A 22,022-nucleotide genomic window follows, 5' to 3' on the forward strand; every position below is an offset into this window, starting at 1 on the left:
AAATTGATGGGTGAATATACTTTGCCAAGAATATGGCTATACGTAAGCAAAAGAAAATCTTCACTTTTTCTAAGTAAGTGTAGAAATATTTTGAAACTTAATGGAAGTTCTGTGCTTTGACTGATAGTTTATATCCTAAACCAAGTCTAATTATCTTTTATCAACTAAACTGCATTTTAAAATTAGCCTGAAATGTCTCGCAAAACCACTTTTGGGAGTCCTTATTGACCAGAAGAGGGGGCAGTTGTATTTTTAAAACACAACTTGAGGCTGCATTGACAGGGCTGTGAATGGCTGATTGGAGACCTAATTCTGCACATTCTCTGTGTGACAAAATCAGCTCTGTGGATGACATTGCCCTTTTCTGACAAAAAGTGTATTGCGATAAGAAGGACATTTGTCACAGTTGCAAAAGGTGGATTAGGTGCCGTATTTCCTGTATCCAGTCTTGGTCTTTTCCTGCATGCCACTGCTTTCCCCTCCTCGAATTACTCACCTGTTCTGTCTCTCTGCAGTTAACTTAAGAACATCTAATTTTGCAGGAGAATTTCATTGTCTTGATATGTGGAGAGTGTATCTAAATAAAGCTGTAAAAAGTTGATTTGTGGACAAATGGTAGACATTCACTTTCAAATGGATACTAGTGAAGCTGATGATGCCCCATTCCATACAAACTTCCTTTGGACTTCCAAGAAATGGAAGAATGTTTCAAATTAGAAATCAATTTCATTTTCAAGTCTATAATTTCGGCCACAATTGCAGAGGCACTGCATATTTGATTTGTAGTAATATTACTTCAATAAAAAGATTTGAAGTGGGGTTGATCCTAATGGAGTATCTCCCATAGAAGGATTCTGTTTATTTTCAATACTGAACTTGAAATTTTATATGCAGGATAAGATACTTGTCTGGCTGAAGATCCTGTAGTCCCGTTCACGTCAGTGCAACAACACTGAGTTCAACTGGCTGCCAGAAATCTAAGTGAGGGAGAAGTGGCTATGCAGAAGATGAATGATGTTACAACTTGACAGGAGCAGGAGTGCAAAGGAGCAAATAGCAGGAAATGTCTTGTTGAGAGGTGACTGAAACAGAGAGGGGATGGGGAAATGATAAAGCTGCTGTCCTAGTGATCTCCTGCTAGGTAAAACCCTCACTATTTGTGGGTATCTGGGACCTCTCACATCATGAAGACCACAGTTGTTTCTGTGGGATTCTTAGCTCTTTCTAAAGCATAAGCAAAGTTTGGCAAAATATGACATAGATAAAACATGAAGGTAGTATCTGCTTCCAGAAACCTTTGACTACAGTTATCATCTTCACTGGCTCTTGTTCCCTTTGATCACAAGGCATTTGCTGGTTTTCTTTGAGCACCTTTTTTGTCATTTATGTGTATAGGTATGCATGTTCATTTAACAGGAGTGGCCATCTACCACTCTGCTTGAGCAGAGACATCCAGAAATGTCAACTGCTTTTCAATACCTGTTTTTAACCACCTTTGCAACTTCAGGGTAAATCCTGGCACCAATGTACAGCCTGATTAGCTATAGCATGTTAACTACTGCTAAGGGAAATGCAAGGAAACAAGAACAAACCTTGTGCTTCTAACTGTGTAACATTCTTGGCTAAAAAACACATTACAAACTGCCAGTCAAAATGTGTCTGAAGGCGATCCTTTATGTTTCATCCTTACCACTCAGATTTGTCTGTGTTGTGGTCTTAATGTATACTCCTACATGTGGTTTTGCCCAGTACCTCTCAGACACTCTGAAGGACTAATGAGATTATGCGTACTTGCGTTTAGAAGCTGAAGATGTTTGCACAGTCAGACTTTTGGGTTAAACTCCCAGCTGTGTTTGAGCTCAGACTTGTGCCTGTCCCTTCTGCAGTGAAGCTGCAGGTTGGGTCAGGAGGCTGGTGAGAGTGCTCTACAATAGCTGTCCCGCTGTTCTGTCCCTGAGGGGCTCTTTCCTCAAGGCAGACTGTCTTGCAGTGGCATATCCATCTCTTAGTCTTTTAACATCTCTGTCAGGGAGCATTTCCCTTTCAGCACGTGGGGTTGGGGAAACAGGAACACAGAAAGGACTGTGATGAAGCAATATACTTGCTAGAGCTAGGCTTGGACCAGGGATAACTGCAGCTCTGATGTACTGTCAGTATGTATACACCTTCTGCCAAAGTAAAGAGGTGAAAGAAAACTCAAAGCTCTATTAAATGACAGTGTAAGTTTGTTGCAAAGATGGTGTTGGGGAATGACTTGTGACCTGAAGGATGCTTCAGGTACACACATGGTGTAATAAACCTATATTAATATGAGCAAAAACTTCACAGTTCAGTCCAAACTCCTTAGTTTTCCTTGTGCACTGCTGTAGTTTACTTTAGTACTCTCCTCTGTCCCCTTCATCCTCTCACATGACCTAGCTAGGAAGAGTTCAGTCCATGTATGCCAGCTTCCAAGTGCTGCTACTTTGAGGTTATCTAATAGGTATGTCCCTTGCTCCTATTATCCCGGGTTGGGGTCATATTCCTCAGTCTTACTTACTTTGTTCCGCCCAAAAAAGTTTGAAAATCTTCAAGAGAGCTAATGCATTTAGCCCACTAAACAAACAACTATTATTTCACTTGCATGTGCTTCACAGAATCACATAATGGTTGAGGTTGGAAGGCGCCTCTGGAGTTCGCCTAGTCTAACCCCCTTACTCAAAGCAGGGTCAGCTAGACAGGTTGCCCACGATCATGTCCAGCTGGATTTTGAGTACCTCCAAGAACGGAGACTCCACAGCCTCTGGGTAACCTGTGCCAGTGCTTGATATACAGTAGAAAAGTATTTTCTTACATTTAGATGGAATTCCTTGTGTTTCAGTTAGTGCCCACTGCTTCTCATCCTGTCACTGGACATCACTGAGAGGAGTCTGGCTCCATCTTCTTTACTCCCCCACCTCCCCCCATCAGGTATTTATATACATTGATAAGATCCCCCTGAGTGTTCTCTTCTCCAGGCTGAACAGTCCCAGCTCTTTCAGCCACTGCTTGTATGTCATATGCTCCTATCCCTTAAATATCTTTGTGGCCCTTCACTGGACTCACTCCAGTATGTCTATGTCCATGTCCATTTATACACTGGACTCATTCCAGTATGCCCATATCCCCTGTACTGGGAAGCCCAGAATGGGACACAGCACTCCCAGTGTGTCTCACCAGGGCTGAGCAAAGGTGAAGGATCGCCTCTCCTCATCTGCTGGAAATGCTCTGCCTAATGTAGCCCAGGAGGCTCTTGGCCTTTTTTGCCAGGAGGGCACATTGCTGGCTCACAGTCAACTTGTTCTCCAGGACCTGCAGGGTCCTTTCCTACGAAGCTGCTTTCCAGCTGTCCAGCCCCCAGCCTGTACTGGTGCCTGGGGTTGTTCTTCCCCAGGCGCAGGACTTCACGTTCTCCTTTGTCAAATTTCATGAAGTTCCAGTTTACCTGTTTCTCAAGTCTGTTGAGGTCCCTCTGAATGGCAGCATAACCCTCTGTATCAGCTGCTCCTCCCAGTTTTGTATTGTCTGCAAACTTGGTGAGGGTACCCTCTGCCCCATCATCCAGATCAGCAATGAAGATGTGAAAGTTTTGGACCCACCATTGACCCTGGGGCACTAGTGATTGGCCTCCAGGTGGATTTTGTGCACAACCATTTAAGCTTAAGCAGTTCAGCCAGTTTTCAGTCCAACTCACTGAACACTTATTTAGCCTGTACTTCATGAGGACCTTGTGGGAGACAGTGCCAAAAGCCTTACTGAATTTGAGATAAACAACATCCAGTACTCTCCCCTCACCCACTGAGCCAGTCATCTCATCGTACAGGGCTATCAGACTGGTCAGGCATGATTTCCCCTTCATAAATCTATGCAGCACGAAGTCCAGCTGGAGTCCAGTCACCAGTGGAGTACCCCAGGGGTCACAGCTGAATAGAATAACTGTTTAACTTCTTCATTACATACCCAGATGATGGGACAGATTGTACCTTTAGCAAGTTGTCAGAGGATACAAAACTGGGAGGAGTAGTTGAGACACCAGATGGGTGTGCCACCATTCAGAAGGAGAAATGGACAAACAGGAACCTCATGAAGTTCAGCAAAGTGAAATGCAGCTGGGGAGGAATAATCCCCTGCTCTGTCATGCTCCCAGGAACTGAGGTGAAGCTGACCAGCCTGTAGTTTCCTTGATGCTCCTACTAGCCCTCCCTGAAGATAGAAGTGACATTCGCTTTCTTCCAGTCCTCAGGAACCTTCCCCCATCACCACGACCTTTCAAAGATAATCAAGAATAGGCTCACAGTGAGATCCTCCAGCTCCCTTCAGCACTCATGGATGCATCCCATCAGGTCCTATGGACTTGTTTATGTCCAGTTTCTTTAAATATTCCCTAATCTGATCCTCCTCCACCAGGGGAAGTCTTTCTTGCTCCAGACTTCCCCGTAGGTCTCAGGGGCATGGGACTGCTGAAGACCAAGGCAACGAAGGCATCAAGCATCTCAGCCTTTTCCATGTCGTCTATCACCAGGTCCCTACCCCATTCAGTAGTGGGCCTACATTTTCCCTAGTCTTCCTTTTGCTGTGGATAGACCTGTGGAAGCCTTTTTTGTTGCCTTTCACATCCCTCCCAGGTGGGTTTTGGCTCTCCTAACCCCATTCCTGCATGATCAGACAGTGTCTCTATATTCCCCCAAGTCACCTGTCCCAGCTGCCACCTCTGGTATGCTTCCTTTTTATGTTTTGGGGTTTTTTTTTCAGAAGCTCCTTTTTCACACATGCAGACCCCTGCTGCCTTTGCTTGATTTCCTCCTCATGGGGATGAACTATTCTTGAGTCTGGAGGAAGTAGTCCTTGAACTTCACCCAGATGTCCTGGACCCCTCTCCTCTCCAGAGCCGTATGCCATGAGTTTACTCTAAGCAGGTCCCTGAACACCCTAAAGTCTGCTCTCCTGAAGCCCTGGGTTGTGATGCTGCTTTTTGCCTTTATCCCTTTTTTCAGGATCCCGAACTCCACCTTCTCATGGCAACTGCCGTCAACCTGACCTTCACATCTCCAACCAGTCCTTCCATGTTTGTAAGTGTGAAGTCCAGCAGCCAACCTCTCATTGTTGGCCTTTGATCACTTTCATTAGGAATTTGTCATCAATGCACTCCCCAAACCTGGATTGCTTGTGTCCTGCTCTGCTGCTCCTCCAGCAGATATTGGGGTGGTTAAATTCCCCTGTGAAGACCAGAGTTTGCGAATGTGAGGCTTCTTTCAGTTGTCTGCAGAAGACCTCATCTGCTACTTCTTCCTAGTCAGGGGCTCTGTCACAGATACCCACCACAGTATTAACCATGTTGGTCTGCCCTCTAGTCGTGACCTACAAGCTCTCCACTGACTCCCATCTGTCCATAGCCAGAGCTCCATGTATCCCCACTGCTCTCTGACTGAAAGGGTGACTCCCAGCCTTGCTGTCCCAGCCTGCCCTTCCTGAAGAGCCTGTATCCATCCATGGCAGCTCTCCAGCCCTGTGAGCTGTCCCACCGCGTCTCTGTGATCACAGTGAGACTGCACAAAGACCTCTAATTCCTCCTCTTTGCTCCCTGTCCAGCATGCAATAGTTTACAGACACTGTGGAGACACCAGCTATGCTGGTTTCCCAGAGAAGGTATGAGAGCTTCCCCCATCATGCTGTCCTGCAGGTACTTACGTGTTTACAAGCATATGCTTGAGGTGGGCACCTCTGAGCCCTGGCTGGTTGACTATGAGATCCCTCCTGCTCCCTCTGCACATTTTGTTTACCAGTAAGCAGAAGCTGCATTTTTTAAAAATTAATTTTCCATTCAATATGTGATATCTGATCAGATAGGAAAACCAGACAGGAAAAATTGTTCAGGTTTGCTCTACACATAACATTTTCTTTCTTCCAGGCTGATAAGGGCTGCTCCTGATGATACCATCCTCTGCCCCCTTCAAGTTCAGATAACATAACAGTCCTTCACTGATTAAATAATATATAGTACTGAGATGGTGAATTTCAGAAAAATGCAGGAGGAAATATTATTCAAATAAGAACAGCAGACACTTTTATTTGAGAACCTTTTCAGTATCCTTTTGTAGGAAAGCATTTCTCAGGCTGTATAGACAGGAACACACGTGCAGCGTATGAAGATAAAAATGTCTTCAATTTTATGAAGAATGATTCTTCTTGTGACAAAAACCAAGCATTAGAGTATGCAACAGACTAAGATGACTGGATGTTCAACAGAAGTATTGAAAGAAATGGTGTGAGGTTTGAGCAACAAAAGGCAGTATGGGCTGGGAAGTTGGGTTGCAATCCTGATTCTCAGATTTCTGCGTGTCCCTTCTTGCTCTGTAAAATGGAAAGCGTTTTCTACCAGTGTTAATCAGAAATTAGGAATCACAATATTCACATGGAGTAGGCAATTATTATCTTTCCTTGTTTTGCAGACAGGGAAAAATGAAGTGTGAAGGTCAAGGGACTTGCTCAAAGTTACAAAACCAAACACTCTGGTTCTGGCCAATGCACCCACCTTTAACCACAGTGCCGTTCTTGCTCATTATTCCTCTGCTTCGAGGAGGCATGGTGCTTGAACTAGCTAGTGTTTGGATGGCACACTGATCATCTGTGGCACTGCTTGCAGATTAGTGCATACCGAGTGGATAGCTATACAAAAAAACTGCTACAGAATAAACTGGGGTATTTTCTTTTACCTATGATAAATATGAGTTAGCCCCCTTCAGTGAAAATAGGGTATGCTACCTTTCAGTCAGTGTGAGGAGGGAGTGTGCAGTGGATAATCCCCTTTGTAAATTCACAGCCTATTTTGTCCCACAGTAATTTATGAATGCAATTAATTCTCAAGTATAAATATTTTTTTGTAAAATTGAACACATGAATTTGTTTAAAAGTGTATAAGTGGAGGCAAACACAGATTTGAGATATTTGCCAACCTAGAGTGCATTATACATTTCCATTTATTTTTTATTTACCAATAAAGTAATCTAATTTGAATTAAATGCTAATTGTGATTGAGGAGAAAATGCTTTGAGACCTCTAGAGATCTTACTGTCTCTTCCAAAGCAATTTGGGGGAAATTGAATTCTTCATGCCTGAATATACATTAATATTCTTCAGCTGAACCTAGTCTCATCTGAAACTTTTCTTACTATTTCTAAAAGAGCAAGATGTCTCGTTTATGCTGGAAGATAAGTGTGTTTACCTGCAGACAAGATAGAAATGGATTCTGTTTACCAGCAAAAAATCCCTGTGGATCTTACCACAGCCACTAATGTGAGAAATACTGCCACGTATGCAGAAGCACAGCATTACATTACAGGCCTCTCTTCTCAAAGGGGATGGTGGGTTTTGTGGGGAAGGAGTACAGTTGTTTATCATCTTCATTTTTACATTTCACTAGTTGTGAATGCCCTGGGTGCTGCAGGGAGACCTGTCCAGTCATGCTGCCAGGCCATCTCCCTCTCAGCTCTCCTGCAGTAACGTTTGAAGCCGGGAACAATTTTAGCCAACTTTGACACAGTTATAAGAGAAGAAGAGCTCGGGGACGTGAAGGGTGGTGGCTGGTCAGAGGGGAAATTTTGTCCTCACTGGGGAAAAGGCAGCCATCGGTATCCCAGCTCCGTATCCATTTCAGGAGAGGGCAGAGGGCTGGCCTGCGAGCAGGAATGCAGGTAGTGAACCACCGCATTGCCCACTGCTGCCAGTTGGGTACAGGCAGGAACTGGAAGTGCTGGCCAGGGAGAGATGGGATAGGGAAATGTGACTGAAACTCCTCCAAAACTAGGCTACCACTTGTGTGTTGGCACTTGTAAGAGCATCTTGTCAAACAGCTTGTTTGTAGCTTGACGTTTGCAGCTGAAGTAATTCCTTTGAAGTAATTCCTTTAAAGTAATTGAGGAAAGGATTTGGTACCCAACTCAAAACCTTTTGGGCTTAGAATCACATTGTTTCCCCATATAATACATGCTTTTTGCCTCTTTTTTATTCCAAGTGTCTTAATGGACATCCAAGCTCCGTATTTGGCTACTCAGAACAAACACGTAAGCAACTATTTAAATAGCTATATCTTCATTGTAGTTTGAGGGGGCAGGTTTGGAAGGAAACCCTAGTGCCTAAATTCGACTCAAGTCCAGATCTGCAATAACCTCTGCTTATTCATCCCTTTCCAGAGGAGGCAGCTGAGCCTTGTAGGCTTGTTCCTCTGTGGGTACAGGTGTGCCCCAGTGTTGGCAGGATGATCCAACCCAGCCACTTCATCTCTCACTGTGTTGGAAACCCAGAAATGGTCTCTCACCAGGAAAGTTCACACCTGCCAGATTGGACCACATGAGGTACAGGTGTGCCGGGCGGTCTTCTTAACATGGTGTTGGGATATCTATGAAAACTAAGTCAGTGATTCCCTGAAATAGGGAAGTTGAGGTTCATTTTTTTCCTCTGCTGAAGAAGATTCAAGCCTACAACTTCTGCTGCCTGTAAGACCCGTGTTATATCCCTCCTATATATAAAAGTGAACTGGAGAGAGGGAGAGAGAGAGAGAGAAAAAAGCTCATCCAATGTCTGGTGGTTGCAGCACTCCCTGGAAGAGGGGAGCCAGGATTTCAGTCCCAGGATGCAGGGTTAGTTAACCTCCAGAGTTAATGTCCAGCAGTTAGATCACCCTCCCAGGAAATATATCTACTGATGCAGATGGGGCAATGGGAGCTGGGTCTCCCCTGTGCAGGGTGGGTGTTGATCAGCAAGTGCCAAGACATGGTCCCTAATACCTCTGGATAAAAAGATGTTGGCATCTAGCCTCAGGCATCAGCCCTTGTCTTTAAAGAGGAAAATAAATGTTGTTTAAAATATGAAATGTGCTCAAAAATGCCTACCTGGCTTGAGTTGTGAACATGCAAGAGGCATAATTTATTTTCTTCTTCATAAAATGACTGTGTATGTGAATTACCATGCACTTGGAAGTAACGATTTTGAGAATTGCATTTGTCAACAGAGGGAACTGTTTAGGTTATTTGACTTGCTTCTGTGCTTTAGTTATGAAAAAGTAGGCACGTTAACATTATTTAATGAACTCAAAGAAGAGACCAATATGTACTATACAGAGATTACCTGAAAGTGTCATCTTCAGATTTAAATTCCCTGTATACATATAGTAAACCTACTAGTCAGTGTAACCCAAGAGTCTTTTTCTGATATTCATAAAATGAATATTGCGTGCTTAGTTTGAGTCCATTTTGAATTTCAGGTTGTTTAAGCTGCTTTGCTATGACTTTGTTCTGTACAGAAATAAGAGTGAGTGCTGATGAAGATTGCTGGCCAATGACTGCGGTGGCTGACTTAGTTTTTATACACAGAGGAGGAGGACTGAGCTCAGAATTAAATGCTGTGCGAACATAGTGGTTTACCCATACCCAAAATGAGTGTGACTGCATAGGAAGGAGGCTGGGCTAAATCTGGCCAAATATTAAGTGGTCCATGGTCTGAAAGTTGCCTTGTATTAACAGTGTGTCTTAGCTACACATCTGGAGACAAGCACTCTGAGCAAACTGGATCCAGGCTCTGTCCAAACACAGACTGTCCGGGCTGCAATGGCTCTGTGCTTACTTACAAATCTGTAAGTTATACTGCAAAGAACCAGCCCCATGAAACTGTTGTCTGAAAGCTAGAGAAGCAGCATCAGCATTGTGCTATCCAGAAGCCAATTTGTCATTACCATCGATTGACCTTGACAATGATTTCTTTATTAGTAATAAGGGGGTGGGGTGCTTGTTTTTATTTTCAATACTTGGTTGCAGTTGTTACTGGTAATAATAGCATCATTATTGGTACTTTTTCTATTAACCGTGCCTTGACCTTTCTTATCCTTCCCACCCTGAGCATGTTTTGGACAAACCAAATGTTTTGACTGTGAGGGCAGAAACAGGAGGGAGTTAATTCCAGATTTGAACAAGAATTGGCAAGTAAAATCAGAGATTAATTTCCTTCATCCAAGCTGCTGACCATATGAATCAGCTTGTGAAATTGGCTCGTGCAGACTGTCTTGCCTCATTAGCATGGGTGACTTTGTGCTTTCTGTAGATGAAGGCAGGGGGCAGGGAGAGGAGGGGAGCCCTGTGCAAAGCCAGGAGTCCTGTGTCTGTGCGGGTCTCAGGCAAAAACAAACGGGTTCCTCCTGTCCCCTTATTAAATAGGGATGGGACTACTACTATAGTCCCTATAATGTTACTGTTTATCTTACCTCATTGAGCCTCTCCACTTTCCCCATTGCCTGTGGGCCTGGGTTGTTCTCCTCCAAAACCAGCTCTGGGTTGGTGCTCTCCTTTCAAATTTTTCCACACCAGCTCATTCACTGACACTTGGCCACATCACATAAAAAAATAAACAATCTCTTGCCCTCTGCCCTTTCCTTCTTCACTCACTTTCTCCGTGCCCTTGCCATAACTCCCAAGTCACCCTGCAGTGAGATGCTGAACTTTCTGCTAACAGATTCAAGGGGCAATAGTCACTGATTCACAAAGCTCTGTTTTGAAAAGCAGTGTTTAAAGTGACTGGTATCTATTAATTAAAATTTACCTGCAGTATTTTTTCTTCTTACAATGATCAGTTATTCTCATTTGTGTCTGGCTCGGTCTTCACAAGTACCTCCTTTGAACCTAATTGTATTTCAGCTACAAACCATAAAGTTTGCCTCTTAGCCTCTGCAGGAAGCTCTGAGCACCTCATATACTTGTTTCTTTTTTCTTTTCTTTCCCCTAAATCATTTAGTAATCTTAGAGATGCTTGATACAAGTACGTGTGTTTTAGGAATACATATCTCATAGGAAAATGTGGTATCTGTTATACTAAGGTTTTGTCTGTCAGGACTGATGGCTCTACATGTAAAATATTCCTAGATCTTAATCCAGAGGAAAGATAAGCTTGCACCTATTTTGTGGTTTTTTGAGAACTTTAGGGGCAGAAAGAACTATGAAAGTTCAAAGCACAGTTGTTTCATTCTTCGTCTTCCATAATGGAATTGTGTGTGAGCCACAAGGTATCTCTAACAGAAGTACCTCCGCTAAACTTGCAGTGTTCACAAGGAATACATATGTCAACTCTGGCTTGTGAGGAATGTAGCAGTGGTGATTTGCCCTGAATAAATTAGATAAGCCAAAAATTCATGACTCCACTGGGAGGTGAGGGGTTAGTGGTGCCTATCTCTGGAGTAGCTGTTTTAAGCACAAGTGATGAATCAAGAGGTTTATCTCCACTGCTCAGAAGGTGAAGCACCTCATCAGCAAATATTTCCTGTCACTTGTGGCCAACCTGGATAGTTTCTCCATTGGGAGCTCCTGTAGGGATTTGTTTAGCTCACCAACATTACACTACACAGCTGCTACAATATGAGAAAGTTGTGAACATATTTACATGTTAGCTCAGGTAGCATAGTAGTAGAGGAGTCTGGCCATTCTGAATTATGCTTTGCAAATAGTCTTCTAGCACAAAAAAGTTAAGGATAATCCTTCATTTTGGCAGGCTTAAGAAAACTTGCACATACGTGTCTAAGTATAGTTCTGTGTGTTTTTACAGCTAAAGTGAGGTAGTAATAGCTCCAGGCTTTGCTGGCTTGCTGAAGATAGGAGTCATGCGAACTTTTCTTCATATTTCAACTACGTATGAATTCTGAGCCATCTGCCACAGTTGTGGACCTCTGCTGAAGGAATCCTTCTAACTGTGCCCAGTTATGTGAAAAACTTGATGTTTTAAGCAAATGAGGTTTAGGCTGAAACTATATATTACCTTTTCAAAGACTCACATGTACCTACAATCCAAGTGAGAGGATATTTGTTTTATAGCCTTCCAGTATTCAAGCTGCCTTCATCGAAATACCTAAACTGAGAGACTGATCTCCATGTGCTCCCTGATCAGTATAGAATCAGAGAGTGAATTGGAAAATGAACCTTGTCTCAGACGAGCCTTTCTCTGTCTGTTTTCTACAGAAAGATCCTAGGTAAACAAGTAAGGTCTTGAAATTATATGGTCATTATAATATAATCCTCACATAAGAAGTACCTTAAAGAAATATATTTATACAGTGAAATAAAGCATCTAGTGCTCTCAGTTCATGCTGAACTTTGGCACTGCCGAACACATCTAGTACCAGCGGACTGGGATGTAAGCGAAGATACAATATACTCCAAACATGTATTTTAAAATCCTGTCATTTCATCACTGGAGGGCCTTTGCATCTTCTTGTGGGTAAATTTCTGAGAGTATGTACTGCAGAACCCCTCCCTGGGTTGATCAGAAAACACAAATGCTCTGTCCTTCTAAATAATTTTTTTCCATAAGTTTCATTTGCAAAGAAATATTTCGACCTGTTCTTGTCTTAAGGAATGAAGTTTTTATCATCTTTGAATATCCATGTGTTTGCGGAGCACCCATATTAGCTATTTCGTATAATGGTGCTGAGAGGGTCCCTCAGGGCACTCAAACCTGCAACAGTCAAGTGCAAGCCACAGTAAAAAGCAGAGCACAGTAGGCTCCCAGGTGATTCATGCAGTTGCTCCTAAGAAGCATCATAGAGGACTATTTCAGGAAGCGTGTTTTAGGACAGAAGACATACTAGCTAGATGTTGAGAATCAAACCATACATTACTAATACTTACAATGTTGTTATTTGGCAGCACAGAAAAGCACGATAAAACAGAGTATTTCTTTCCTCCACTATTCTTTGTCCTACGTTTTCTGTTGGGCTTACTTAATTTTATTATTCTTGTTAGTAAAAATGAAGATCCAGCACTAAAGCATTTAGGAAACACAGTACTGTCTGCACTGCAGGGCATTAAATCTTTGTAAATCAGCCCTGGAATATCATCCTTTCCAATACATCATTATCTTTTTGCATGGCGGGTTGCTCTATTTGCAAACTGTCTAGATGAGATCCCACCTGTGCATTGTAAAACCACCACAAAGCGTAATTGGATGAGTCTTAACCATTCTTGGCAGTACTCAATCTCTTCTACCCCAGTGACTTGTGAAGATATTAAAGGAAAGGACAGCTTCAATGTGTGTAAAAGAAGGTATTGGCTACTTACTTTTACAGTGAGGAGAAATCCTGTTGTGGATGGGGAGGAGCAGGGAATCTCCAGCAATAAAAATGTCAAAAAAAATCCATGAAACCATTAATGACTCAAAAATGCCTTTTGTTTCGGCAGCTTCACTGAGTTGCCTGCCAGTAGCCAAACACCACACTAACACTCTGTTAAATTCCTTTTTTCCCTGTATTTAAACTAATTTCTAACTCTTCCTTCAGTTCCTGCCTAGCTAAAGAGAGACAGAGGCAATATGCATGCTCTTCTAAACTGGACTCATGGCCATTTCTTAACTTCCTTTCAAACGTGTTAATGCAAACAGAGAACAAGGCACTCTGCATAATTACTGTCAAGGGTGGAACACTTCACTAGATTTTAATTCCCAGCTGAAATGTACTCAACCTGCTGCATAGGTTGTCAGCATGTCTCAAGGACAGCCTTGCGTCTGTCCAAGGTGACCATGGAGTTCATCTCCCATGCCAGGCAGCTGGTTCCCAAACTCAGCAGCTCTTTGGAAAGCCATGAATGGCCACCCCTGCACTTGGACACTTGGCTCAAAGAGTTTGGTAAGGACTGTTTGCATGGGAAGATCTGGATCCAGAGTTAGTGACTGATATGGGATTACCTGCATGCTGCCTGTTGTTGGTGTATGTTCAAGCGTTTTCCAAAATAATGGTGCTCAGCAGCTTGTGGGGTGGACTGTTAGGAACACAGATATAATGGACAAGGTTTATTTTTTTTTAAATGCTTATTGCTTTTGCAAGTTTCTTGTCCTGTTCCTGCTGTGAAAAAAATCAACATAACCTGGAGATGTTCAGATCTTTAAGTGTCATAAAATGGGCATTGAAAAGTCACTGGCTCCAAGAGAAAGCCAAAGAACGCACCTCACTTTGTGTAAGCCTAGTATCAGAAAACATTAAAAGCCTTTCAGAATGTGTGGCTTTCAGCTCTCTCATGCACATAAGAGTTGTAGCAGCTAAATATGCCAGACTGTCAGGTAGCTTTGCTTAAGAAATATGGCACTATCTGTTCAACAATTTCTGTTAGTTTCCCAAGAAAGCTTCCTAGCTAAACGTTGCTCATCAAAAGTAAAGCTTGATTCATCCCTTCACTCATCTCACCTTTACTAGCTACTAACCTAGTTACTCAGGCAAGTGTATAGGAAGGTTTGATCTCTTTTTTCTGAGTTGGAAAACTTCATGACAATGTAACAGCCATTTGTGCCTTTGAAAATTATCACTATCCACTCCCATTCTTAGACAGAGGAAGTTACAGCCAGTATTTACTGCAAGCACACTATCCCTCGTGGAGCTTATAATAACATTTATTAGCCAATGCTGTTGTATTCACTATGGGATATGTGTCTCAATGAGAAGGGGAAGTGGAGAGGGGAAGCAACTAATAGTATTTTACATATTTAGATAATTTTTTTGTCCTCAGAACTTCCCATGTCATTGTTTTTCCCCTAGGTCTTTTTTTTTTTTTTTTCCTTCTGTTTGGGGCTTTTTTTTCCTGATAGATTCTTTCTTCTTTTGCCTCATCTCGCTTGGAGGGAGCCCCTTTCAAGTGACTCCCACTGTGCATATGGTGTTCCTTTAGGGTGTTGCCCGAGATTTCTCTGAATAGTTCTGCCCATCCTTCTCTGAAGTCTTTAATTCCACAAAAAATCCTTCAGTAGTGGTTCCTACAGCTGCATTCACAGTTTCTGAGACTGAAATGCAATCCTATTCTCATATGTCTTTGGGTTATCCCCTGAGGTTGGTCCTGGATCCCAGGTGGACTGTTTGAAATAGAACAAAATCAAGATCACACACCTTTCAGTCTGTCCTTTTCCCTCCTGGCCTGGTGGAACCGAGGCATCTTCGACTAGATCAGGATGGCAGGCTGAATTCAGAAGTCTGAACTTTCCTCCAAAGTGTAGGGCTTATTTTAGCAGCTTTAGTTTGAAATTCAGATGGTTTAAGTGTCTTTGCACTGAAATATCTCCTGAAATAAACTGCTAAATTCAGATTACGTACCATAGGAAGTCATGAGGTACTGCTGCCCTCTCTTGAATTTTCTCTGCACTGGGGAACACCAGTACAGTCACATATCACTGGAGACTGTCTTCTAATTTATAAAATTCCCCAGAGCCGCAGCGATGAGTTTAGAGTCTTTGGTTACTTTAGCATTGTAGTATAACTTTATTCCTACTTCTGTTGAGCGTGGTATTGTGTGGTTGATTTCTGTGTATCCCATATTTTTCATTTTCACCTTTTTAAGTTCCAGGTTTTCCTTTTAAGGTCAAAGCATTTAATTTATTTGTAACTCTCTGCTTCTGCAGTAGTACTTGTAAGCTGCCATTCACTGTGTTGCTGAAATTCCCATTAGGCTCATAATCATCCCCTGTTTTACTACTAGCACTACCTTCTGTTTTTACACACTAACTATGCTCCTGAATTCTTTCCGTCCTAGGGCAGAAGGGATAAATCTCTAGGCACATGTGTTTCGTTTGTTTTAAAGAATGAAATATTAGACAACAGAATTAAAAAAACAAATTCTATTAGAAAAACCAACCACATCAAACTGAAAGAATTCAAGTATCCTTTTGCATCTCTAAAAACACCAACATGACCTGTCACAGATGTACAAGTCCCGTATGGCTCTGTTCTTTTATTTGCTTTCACCAATACAAAAACCATTTTACTCAGTTCAGTGAAAACAAAGACCTGATAGTCAGTGGTTTGCAGCAATACAGAATAGCCTGATCCCCTGGTTTTGTTTTTGTCGTTGGAAATTATTACACTGCAAGATATGCTAACTTTTCTTGGAACTACTTATTTTTCCATAGGCTTTATTTCAAACTGGAATTCAAATCGTGTTCCATGCATTACCATTTCCTACATTATCCCTCTGAATTTTTAACAGCCTTATTTGAGTCAGCCTATGAACTTTCCCATCCGTCCAAATCCACACTTATGGTCTGCCAGTCCACAAATCAACTTTCCAGTAAATGTTTAATCAGTTTATGGCAGAAGAGTCATCTTATGTATGTTTCCAAAAAAGTCAGACTTAAGAAAACAGTCAGGCAGTCTGTGCATGTGTGTCCATCTAACCGTTTGGCTATCTGATATTTGCAAAAGGATGTTTAAAAACCTGTTGACCAGCATCCCCCCCCGCTCCAGAAGTGTAATGAAAATAGGCAGCTGTATAGATGGCCCAATGCAGCAGGCTTGCCCACTGGCAGGAGAAAAAAATCTACAAGCCTTAGTAGACACATGAGAATCCACTCAGGAATGAGAGAGCAGAAATACCCAAACTGCAAGAAACTTCAGTCAACTTGCATGATACAAGACCCTGAAGAATTTGATGGCAAACCAGAGACCTGAGCTTTGCCATTTCTGCAGCTTGTGGATTGCACGATAGCTGGGGATATTAAAGGAGATGTTTGGGAGGAAAGTCTCATCTTTTCACATTCTTTGCAGGGTCACTAGTTGATGTTTAGTTAGTTGATGTCATTAATGTTGATGTTTAAATAAGTCAGATGGAATAAGCTCTAAAGGCGCCTATTTTGCCTTATCAGCTGTGAAAGCAGCTAGCTCAGATGCAGGCCTCTGTGTTGCAAACACCTGTATGCACATGCAGTCCAATGCATCCCACTTCCATGATCTATCTGTAGGGTGACAGGAATAGGACCTTTTTGGAGGGAGGATTTTGTCTGTCACTACACCCTGCTCAAACCCACTGATGTCAGCTATTTAGGAGCCCTAGGTTCGTCCCCTGCCACCACTGGGGGACAAGGACTGCTCCAAGTCACAGCGGTGGAAGCAGATCCAGCAGCTCTCAGCATGACTGTGCTGGTGTGCTCTGGAGAGCTGTTAGCGGCCGTGCAACTCAATCAGTGCTGTCATGGGGGAAAATGTGTTTGGTAGAGAAAAGCATCTGGCCACCCCTACCAGGACTATCAGCCTCCCTGTATGAGCCTCTTCTAATTTCTTAAAAGGTGTGGCTTAAGCTATTTATTTTTGTAGGAAGACCTACTGTGCACTAACAGGTAAGCTTCAGAAGCATGTATTTCAGGAATTAGCCCAGCTTGTTGCTAAATTAGATGTAGCAATCAAGTGGTTCAGAAGAGACTTTATAGTACTAAACGTGGCTTGGTCGCAAGCACACACCACCATCCTTGCTGCTATTGCAATGTGAGTAGGCTGGGCTGGGCTGTCGCTGTGTTGTAAGCTCTTCTCCTTTCCATGTTTGCAGGATTTCACACTCCCACCTCTGGGGATGCCGAGGAGAGCAGCGTGGAGCAGGAGCGCTCCTCCTGGCATCAGTAAGCGTGAGATGGCCGTCTCAGGTGGTAGGCACTGGACAGGCAAGGCTGACCCCTTTGGTGTGATGGCTGCCTCCTTGGTGAGCCAACTGTCTGACCAGCAGAAGAAGAATGAGTCACCTCTCAGCTGGTTCGGAGGGGTGTATTTACCTCCTGCACCGCACCCTTTAAACAAGACGTTAGTCAAGGGTGGCAAGTGGAAGGATGTGGATAGCACCCAGGAAAAGCGCAGGTCCTTCCTGCATGACTTCTGTAAGAAATACAACAGCAGAAAGCAGCTGAGAACCCACCTCGTACACCTGGTGTCAAGAATTTATGTGGAGGACAGGCACAAGGTCCTGTACTGTGAAGTGCCAAAAGCAGGCTGCTCCAATTGGAAAAGAGTCCTCATGGTGCTCAATGGACTCGCCGCTTCAGCACACAACATCTCCCATGATGATGTGCACTATGGAAAGCATCTAAGGAAACTGGACAGTTATGACCTAAAAGGGATATACACACGCTTGAACACGTACACCAAGACTATATTTGTACGTGATCCTATGGAAAGACTGGTATCTGCCTTCAGGGATAAGTTTGAACATGCAAACAGCTATTACCATCCAGTATTTGGGAAGGCAATAATTAAGAAGTATAGACATAACGCAAATGAAGAGGCATTGAAAACAGGATCGGGAGTTAAGTTCAAGGAGTTTATCCAGTATTTGTTAGATTCCCATCGCCCAGTAGGAATGGACATTCATTGGGAGCAAGTTAGTAAGCTTTGCTATCCCTGCCTCATCAACTATGATTTTATAGGAAAGTTTGAAACCCTGGAAGAAGACGCCAATTACTTTTTGCAGCTGGTAGGTGCTCCAGCCGAGCTGAAGTTTCCTAAATTCAAAGACAGACATTCCTCTGATGAAAGAACAAGTGCAGAAGTAGTGAGGCAATACTTAAAAGAATTATCTAAGGAGGAGAGACAGCTGACCTACGACTTCTATTACTTGGATTACTTAATGTTCAATTATACATCACCAATTGTATAGCACCAGAATAGCTTCAGGCTTCTATTAGATATTTATCATTTTGAGATTCAGAACAACTAGTTTGATATTAGCCCTGAAAGGAAACAAAGTTACTGCTAAGTGGAGTAGTCTTGACTTAGTGGGGTTTTTATATGCTAGAGTGACATCAATTGACATTAAATTACAGGAGAATGCACAAAAAAAAGACCTGTAAACAGCATAAATTGCACTAAAATGCCTGAAAAAGCTGCTTTTACCATTATGGATTATGCTGTGGAAGCGGTAGCGCAGCCAGCTGTTGCATTAGCTTACCTAATGTTCTTTTAATGGTTTGAGAAAAAAGCATTCAGAGTAGCATGATTCTTTTTGGTGTGTCCGCTTTAGAAATTGTTTTTGAAACTATTTTTGAATGTATTTTTTACTTTCTGTCACTTATTAATAAAGAAGCATTGGCTAATTTTCTAAAACATTTGCAACGTTCTCAGTTGCAAGGCTTGGTTGTTTGATTACCATTAGACTGTAGCTGGTTTTAGACCTGATTGGTTTTTATTGAAGGATGCTCTTGAATACAAATGCATAAAACTACAAATAACACAGCAGCTCAGCTAGCGAGCAGAGTAAATTTGGGTAAGCCTGTGATCTGAAGTCCCGGTCCTCTACCCCATTTTGATTGATGCACTAGAGCTGACAAACATGACCCTCCTTTCAGAGAACTGCCACATACATTAAAATTAACATTTTAATTTACAGTGGAGTCAACCACATGATGCATACTGTGGTCCCAAAATTCAAGATAGTCTTCATCTTTGGTGATAGGGCAAAATCTTAGGGTGGTAGCTATGGGACATTAGAAGGTCTGTACTGAGAAGCAAATTCATTGCAACTGCGGTGACCGCTCTTGGTCTGCCAGTGTCCGATCATCAGCCCAGCTCCCAGTGATTTGTTACACAGAAGGTATGTATGCCCATTGCCTCCCAAACCCATGGACTGGTTTTGTCCCCAAAGCTTCCTGAAGTCACCTGTGTTTTGCTGTCCTTCCTGTCTTGTCAGCAGCCAGCAAACCCCAGGGGTGGGGTAGTTGCTGCAGTGTTATATGGTGGGATGGGTATTGGTGATTCGTCCCAGAGGCAGTTGTGTCCAGAGTCCCACAGTCCTGGTTATAAAAGGAAAAGGTACTTTCTCTCCTTCTCTTCCCTCTCCTCCATCAAGCGCTGTCTGACCAATGCATGCGGTTGTTCCTGCAACCCGCAGTTGCACATGGTGTTGTAGGATGGGTGGCCAGGGTGCCCGAGGGGGAGGAGAGATCTCTGCAAAATGGACAGGGAGAAATCCCTGTGCCCTTCCAAAATAAAGATGACACCTATTCTTTGCTTCCTGGAGTGATTTGGGGCATCTTGCTCCAGTGTCTTGATATAGCGAGTTGTAGAATAAGGAAACAGCCTGGCGGGAAACTGAAACAAGTAAAAAGTCCTTTTCCTCTGTTCGCAACCACTGCTCACAACTAGCATTACTGCTGTCCTTTCCCTCATCTCGGGCAAATGTACGGCTTCAGTCCTTCCACAGGAGTAATTGTGGGTCCCTGCAGAAAGGAGAGACCATTTCCTACATAGCTTCGCTGCTTGTTTCTCCCTCAGTTTTCTCCTTAGAAGAGGAAAAAAGCCACCTCCAGCCTCCACGGTGCCAGTGTGTAACCGAGCAGGCTCTGCATATCTCTCCTCACTGCAGGACGAGCTGCTCCAAGGGGGAAAAGTAAAAGCATACTGGGCAGCCCAAATCTGAGGTGAGCTGTATGTGACTAGCAGCACCCATAGCCAGAGGCAGCCTCTTCCCTGGGGCTGTGGAGCAGAGGAGGAGACGGAAAAAGCCCATAAGCCATCATCACCATGAGGTGTGGAGAGGTGCAGGTGTTCAGCACCGACAAGAAGGTGCAGGGATGCCTTGGACAGGTAAACGCACACACCGTTACTTGTGTGAGCTGTTCCTGTGCCTAGACGGACCCATAGGTGTTAACACCAGAAGTGTTTGGGATGCCATATCCAACCGCCGAACTGCCCCAAAGCGTGCCTTTCCTCAGGTGAACAATGTGTCCCTAAACCTCCACCTCTAGACTCAAAATGGTGTCCGACTCCCACCTTCCCTGGCAGAAATCCCTCCTGATTTTCCCGCGGGCTCCATCCCAGAGCAGGCAGTGCCGGAGCTGCACCGCTCTGCCTGGGGCACCGTGGGGAGCGCAGCTGCCCCACCGCCGAGGGCTCAGCCCCCGGGGCACCGTGCTGGAGAGGTCGTTCCTTGCAGCCACTGCCATGCTGGACACCAGGACACTGCCACTCCAGTGCTGTGCACCATGCTGGTTAATGGCTGTTACTGAGTTCCCATATGTCTTTACCCAGCGCAATTTTTTTTTTTTATTATTTGACCATGCACTTTCATGACTGTTGCTCTAAAGTGGGACTATGCATTAGGACATTAAAGAGCAGCTCCTGCCAGAGTTTTGATTTTGTGTCATCCAGCCTCCTAACTCATGTGAAAACTGCCTTAGATTTCACTTGGATTTCACCTGGGTGTAAAAAGCATCTTTTCCACAGATGCAGTAGAGCTCTCTAGATCCTCTGCTCTTTTAAGTATTGATTCCAACCTCAAATCCTGAATGAATCTGTCTTGCCTTGTAGGGAGGCCACTGAAGATGTTAAATAAAAAACAAATGTACACCAACCTTTGGATGTTTATATATTTGCTTTGTCTTGTCTGTTATGGATGTGTGTTAACTAATTGTAAATTTACAGACAAAAAAATGGCTCATGTACCAATATTTTCTAAAAAAACATATGACGGAAGAAAGTTTAACATGCTAATAAAGAATGGAGGCCAATTTACATATGAGTTTCATATGAATTCTTTAATGCAGAAAAATAAATAGTAGTAAATGGCAAAGTCTGAAGAACTTAAGCTTCACCTTGAGCTTCCCTTAGTGACAAAGTTTCAGCCGTTCTGATCAGGGAATGACAGAAGTTCGGGGGTGGGGGGATGTAATTGTATTGAAAAAGCTGTGCAGTCTCTTAAGATTTCATCTACTAACTGGTCTTAGATAAAGCTATTGTTTGAGTCAAGGGGGGGGCTGAAAGAAGTTATTAGCAAATGTTTGGCTTCTGCAAATGAGAGGGAAAATGACATTGATTTGCATGCATCCATGGACATAGACATCAGGTCCCTGGATTGTCATCTTGAAAATCTGGTACAGTTTGCATTTGTGATTTGAAAGGGGAGGACACTACTTAAGGCCTTTAAAACATGCATGTGCACAGAAGCATAATGGTTTAGCTGCACTGTTGTTCTATGGCTCTAGTGAAAGTAATTTAACTTCTTTGTATGCTCAACTTCAAAATTCATAGCCCCTAACTGCACTTAAAAATTCATTTTTTGAAAATCTAAACCAGACTTTTGTAAAGAAGAGCCTCTCCATAGTCATCTTCAGCGACCTAAGGGATTCAGATGATCTCAGTAGCAGAATCTAGATTGTACTTTGCCTCATTAACCACATTTTGAAAATCACCAGCCTGCTTTGCCAGGAATTAAGTTACATGATTTAAAATTAACATAAGA

General features: G+C 43.1%; 1 protein-coding gene across 10 annotated transcripts in view; it reads left to right on the forward strand.

Moving 5' to 3' along the window:
- Positions 1 to 21,295, forward strand: part of CHST9 (carbohydrate sulfotransferase 9) — a 96,232-nt gene extending 74,937 nt beyond the window's left edge. For 9 of the 10 annotated variants that reach the window (XM_030012571.1, XM_030012574.1, XM_030012570.2 and 6 more), the window contains one exon: positions 17,346 to 21,295. In XM_030012571.1, the coding sequence (XP_029868431.1) occupies positions 17,346 to 18,443 (1,098 nt within the window). In that variant the 3' untranslated portion in view covers positions 18,444 to 21,295. Of the gene's footprint in view, positions 1 to 13,070; positions 14,001 to 17,345 lie in introns of those variants that run through there. The other variant, XM_030012569.2, reaches the window with a different exon arrangement.
- The last annotated feature ends 727 nt before the right edge of the window (positions 21,296 to 22,022 follow it).

This window comes from Aquila chrysaetos, chromosome 4 (genome assembly GCF_900496995.4).
Source record: "Aquila chrysaetos chrysaetos chromosome 4, bAquChr1.4, whole genome shotgun sequence".
Taxonomy (NCBI): Eukaryota; Metazoa; Chordata; class Aves; order Accipitriformes; family Accipitridae; genus Aquila; species Aquila chrysaetos.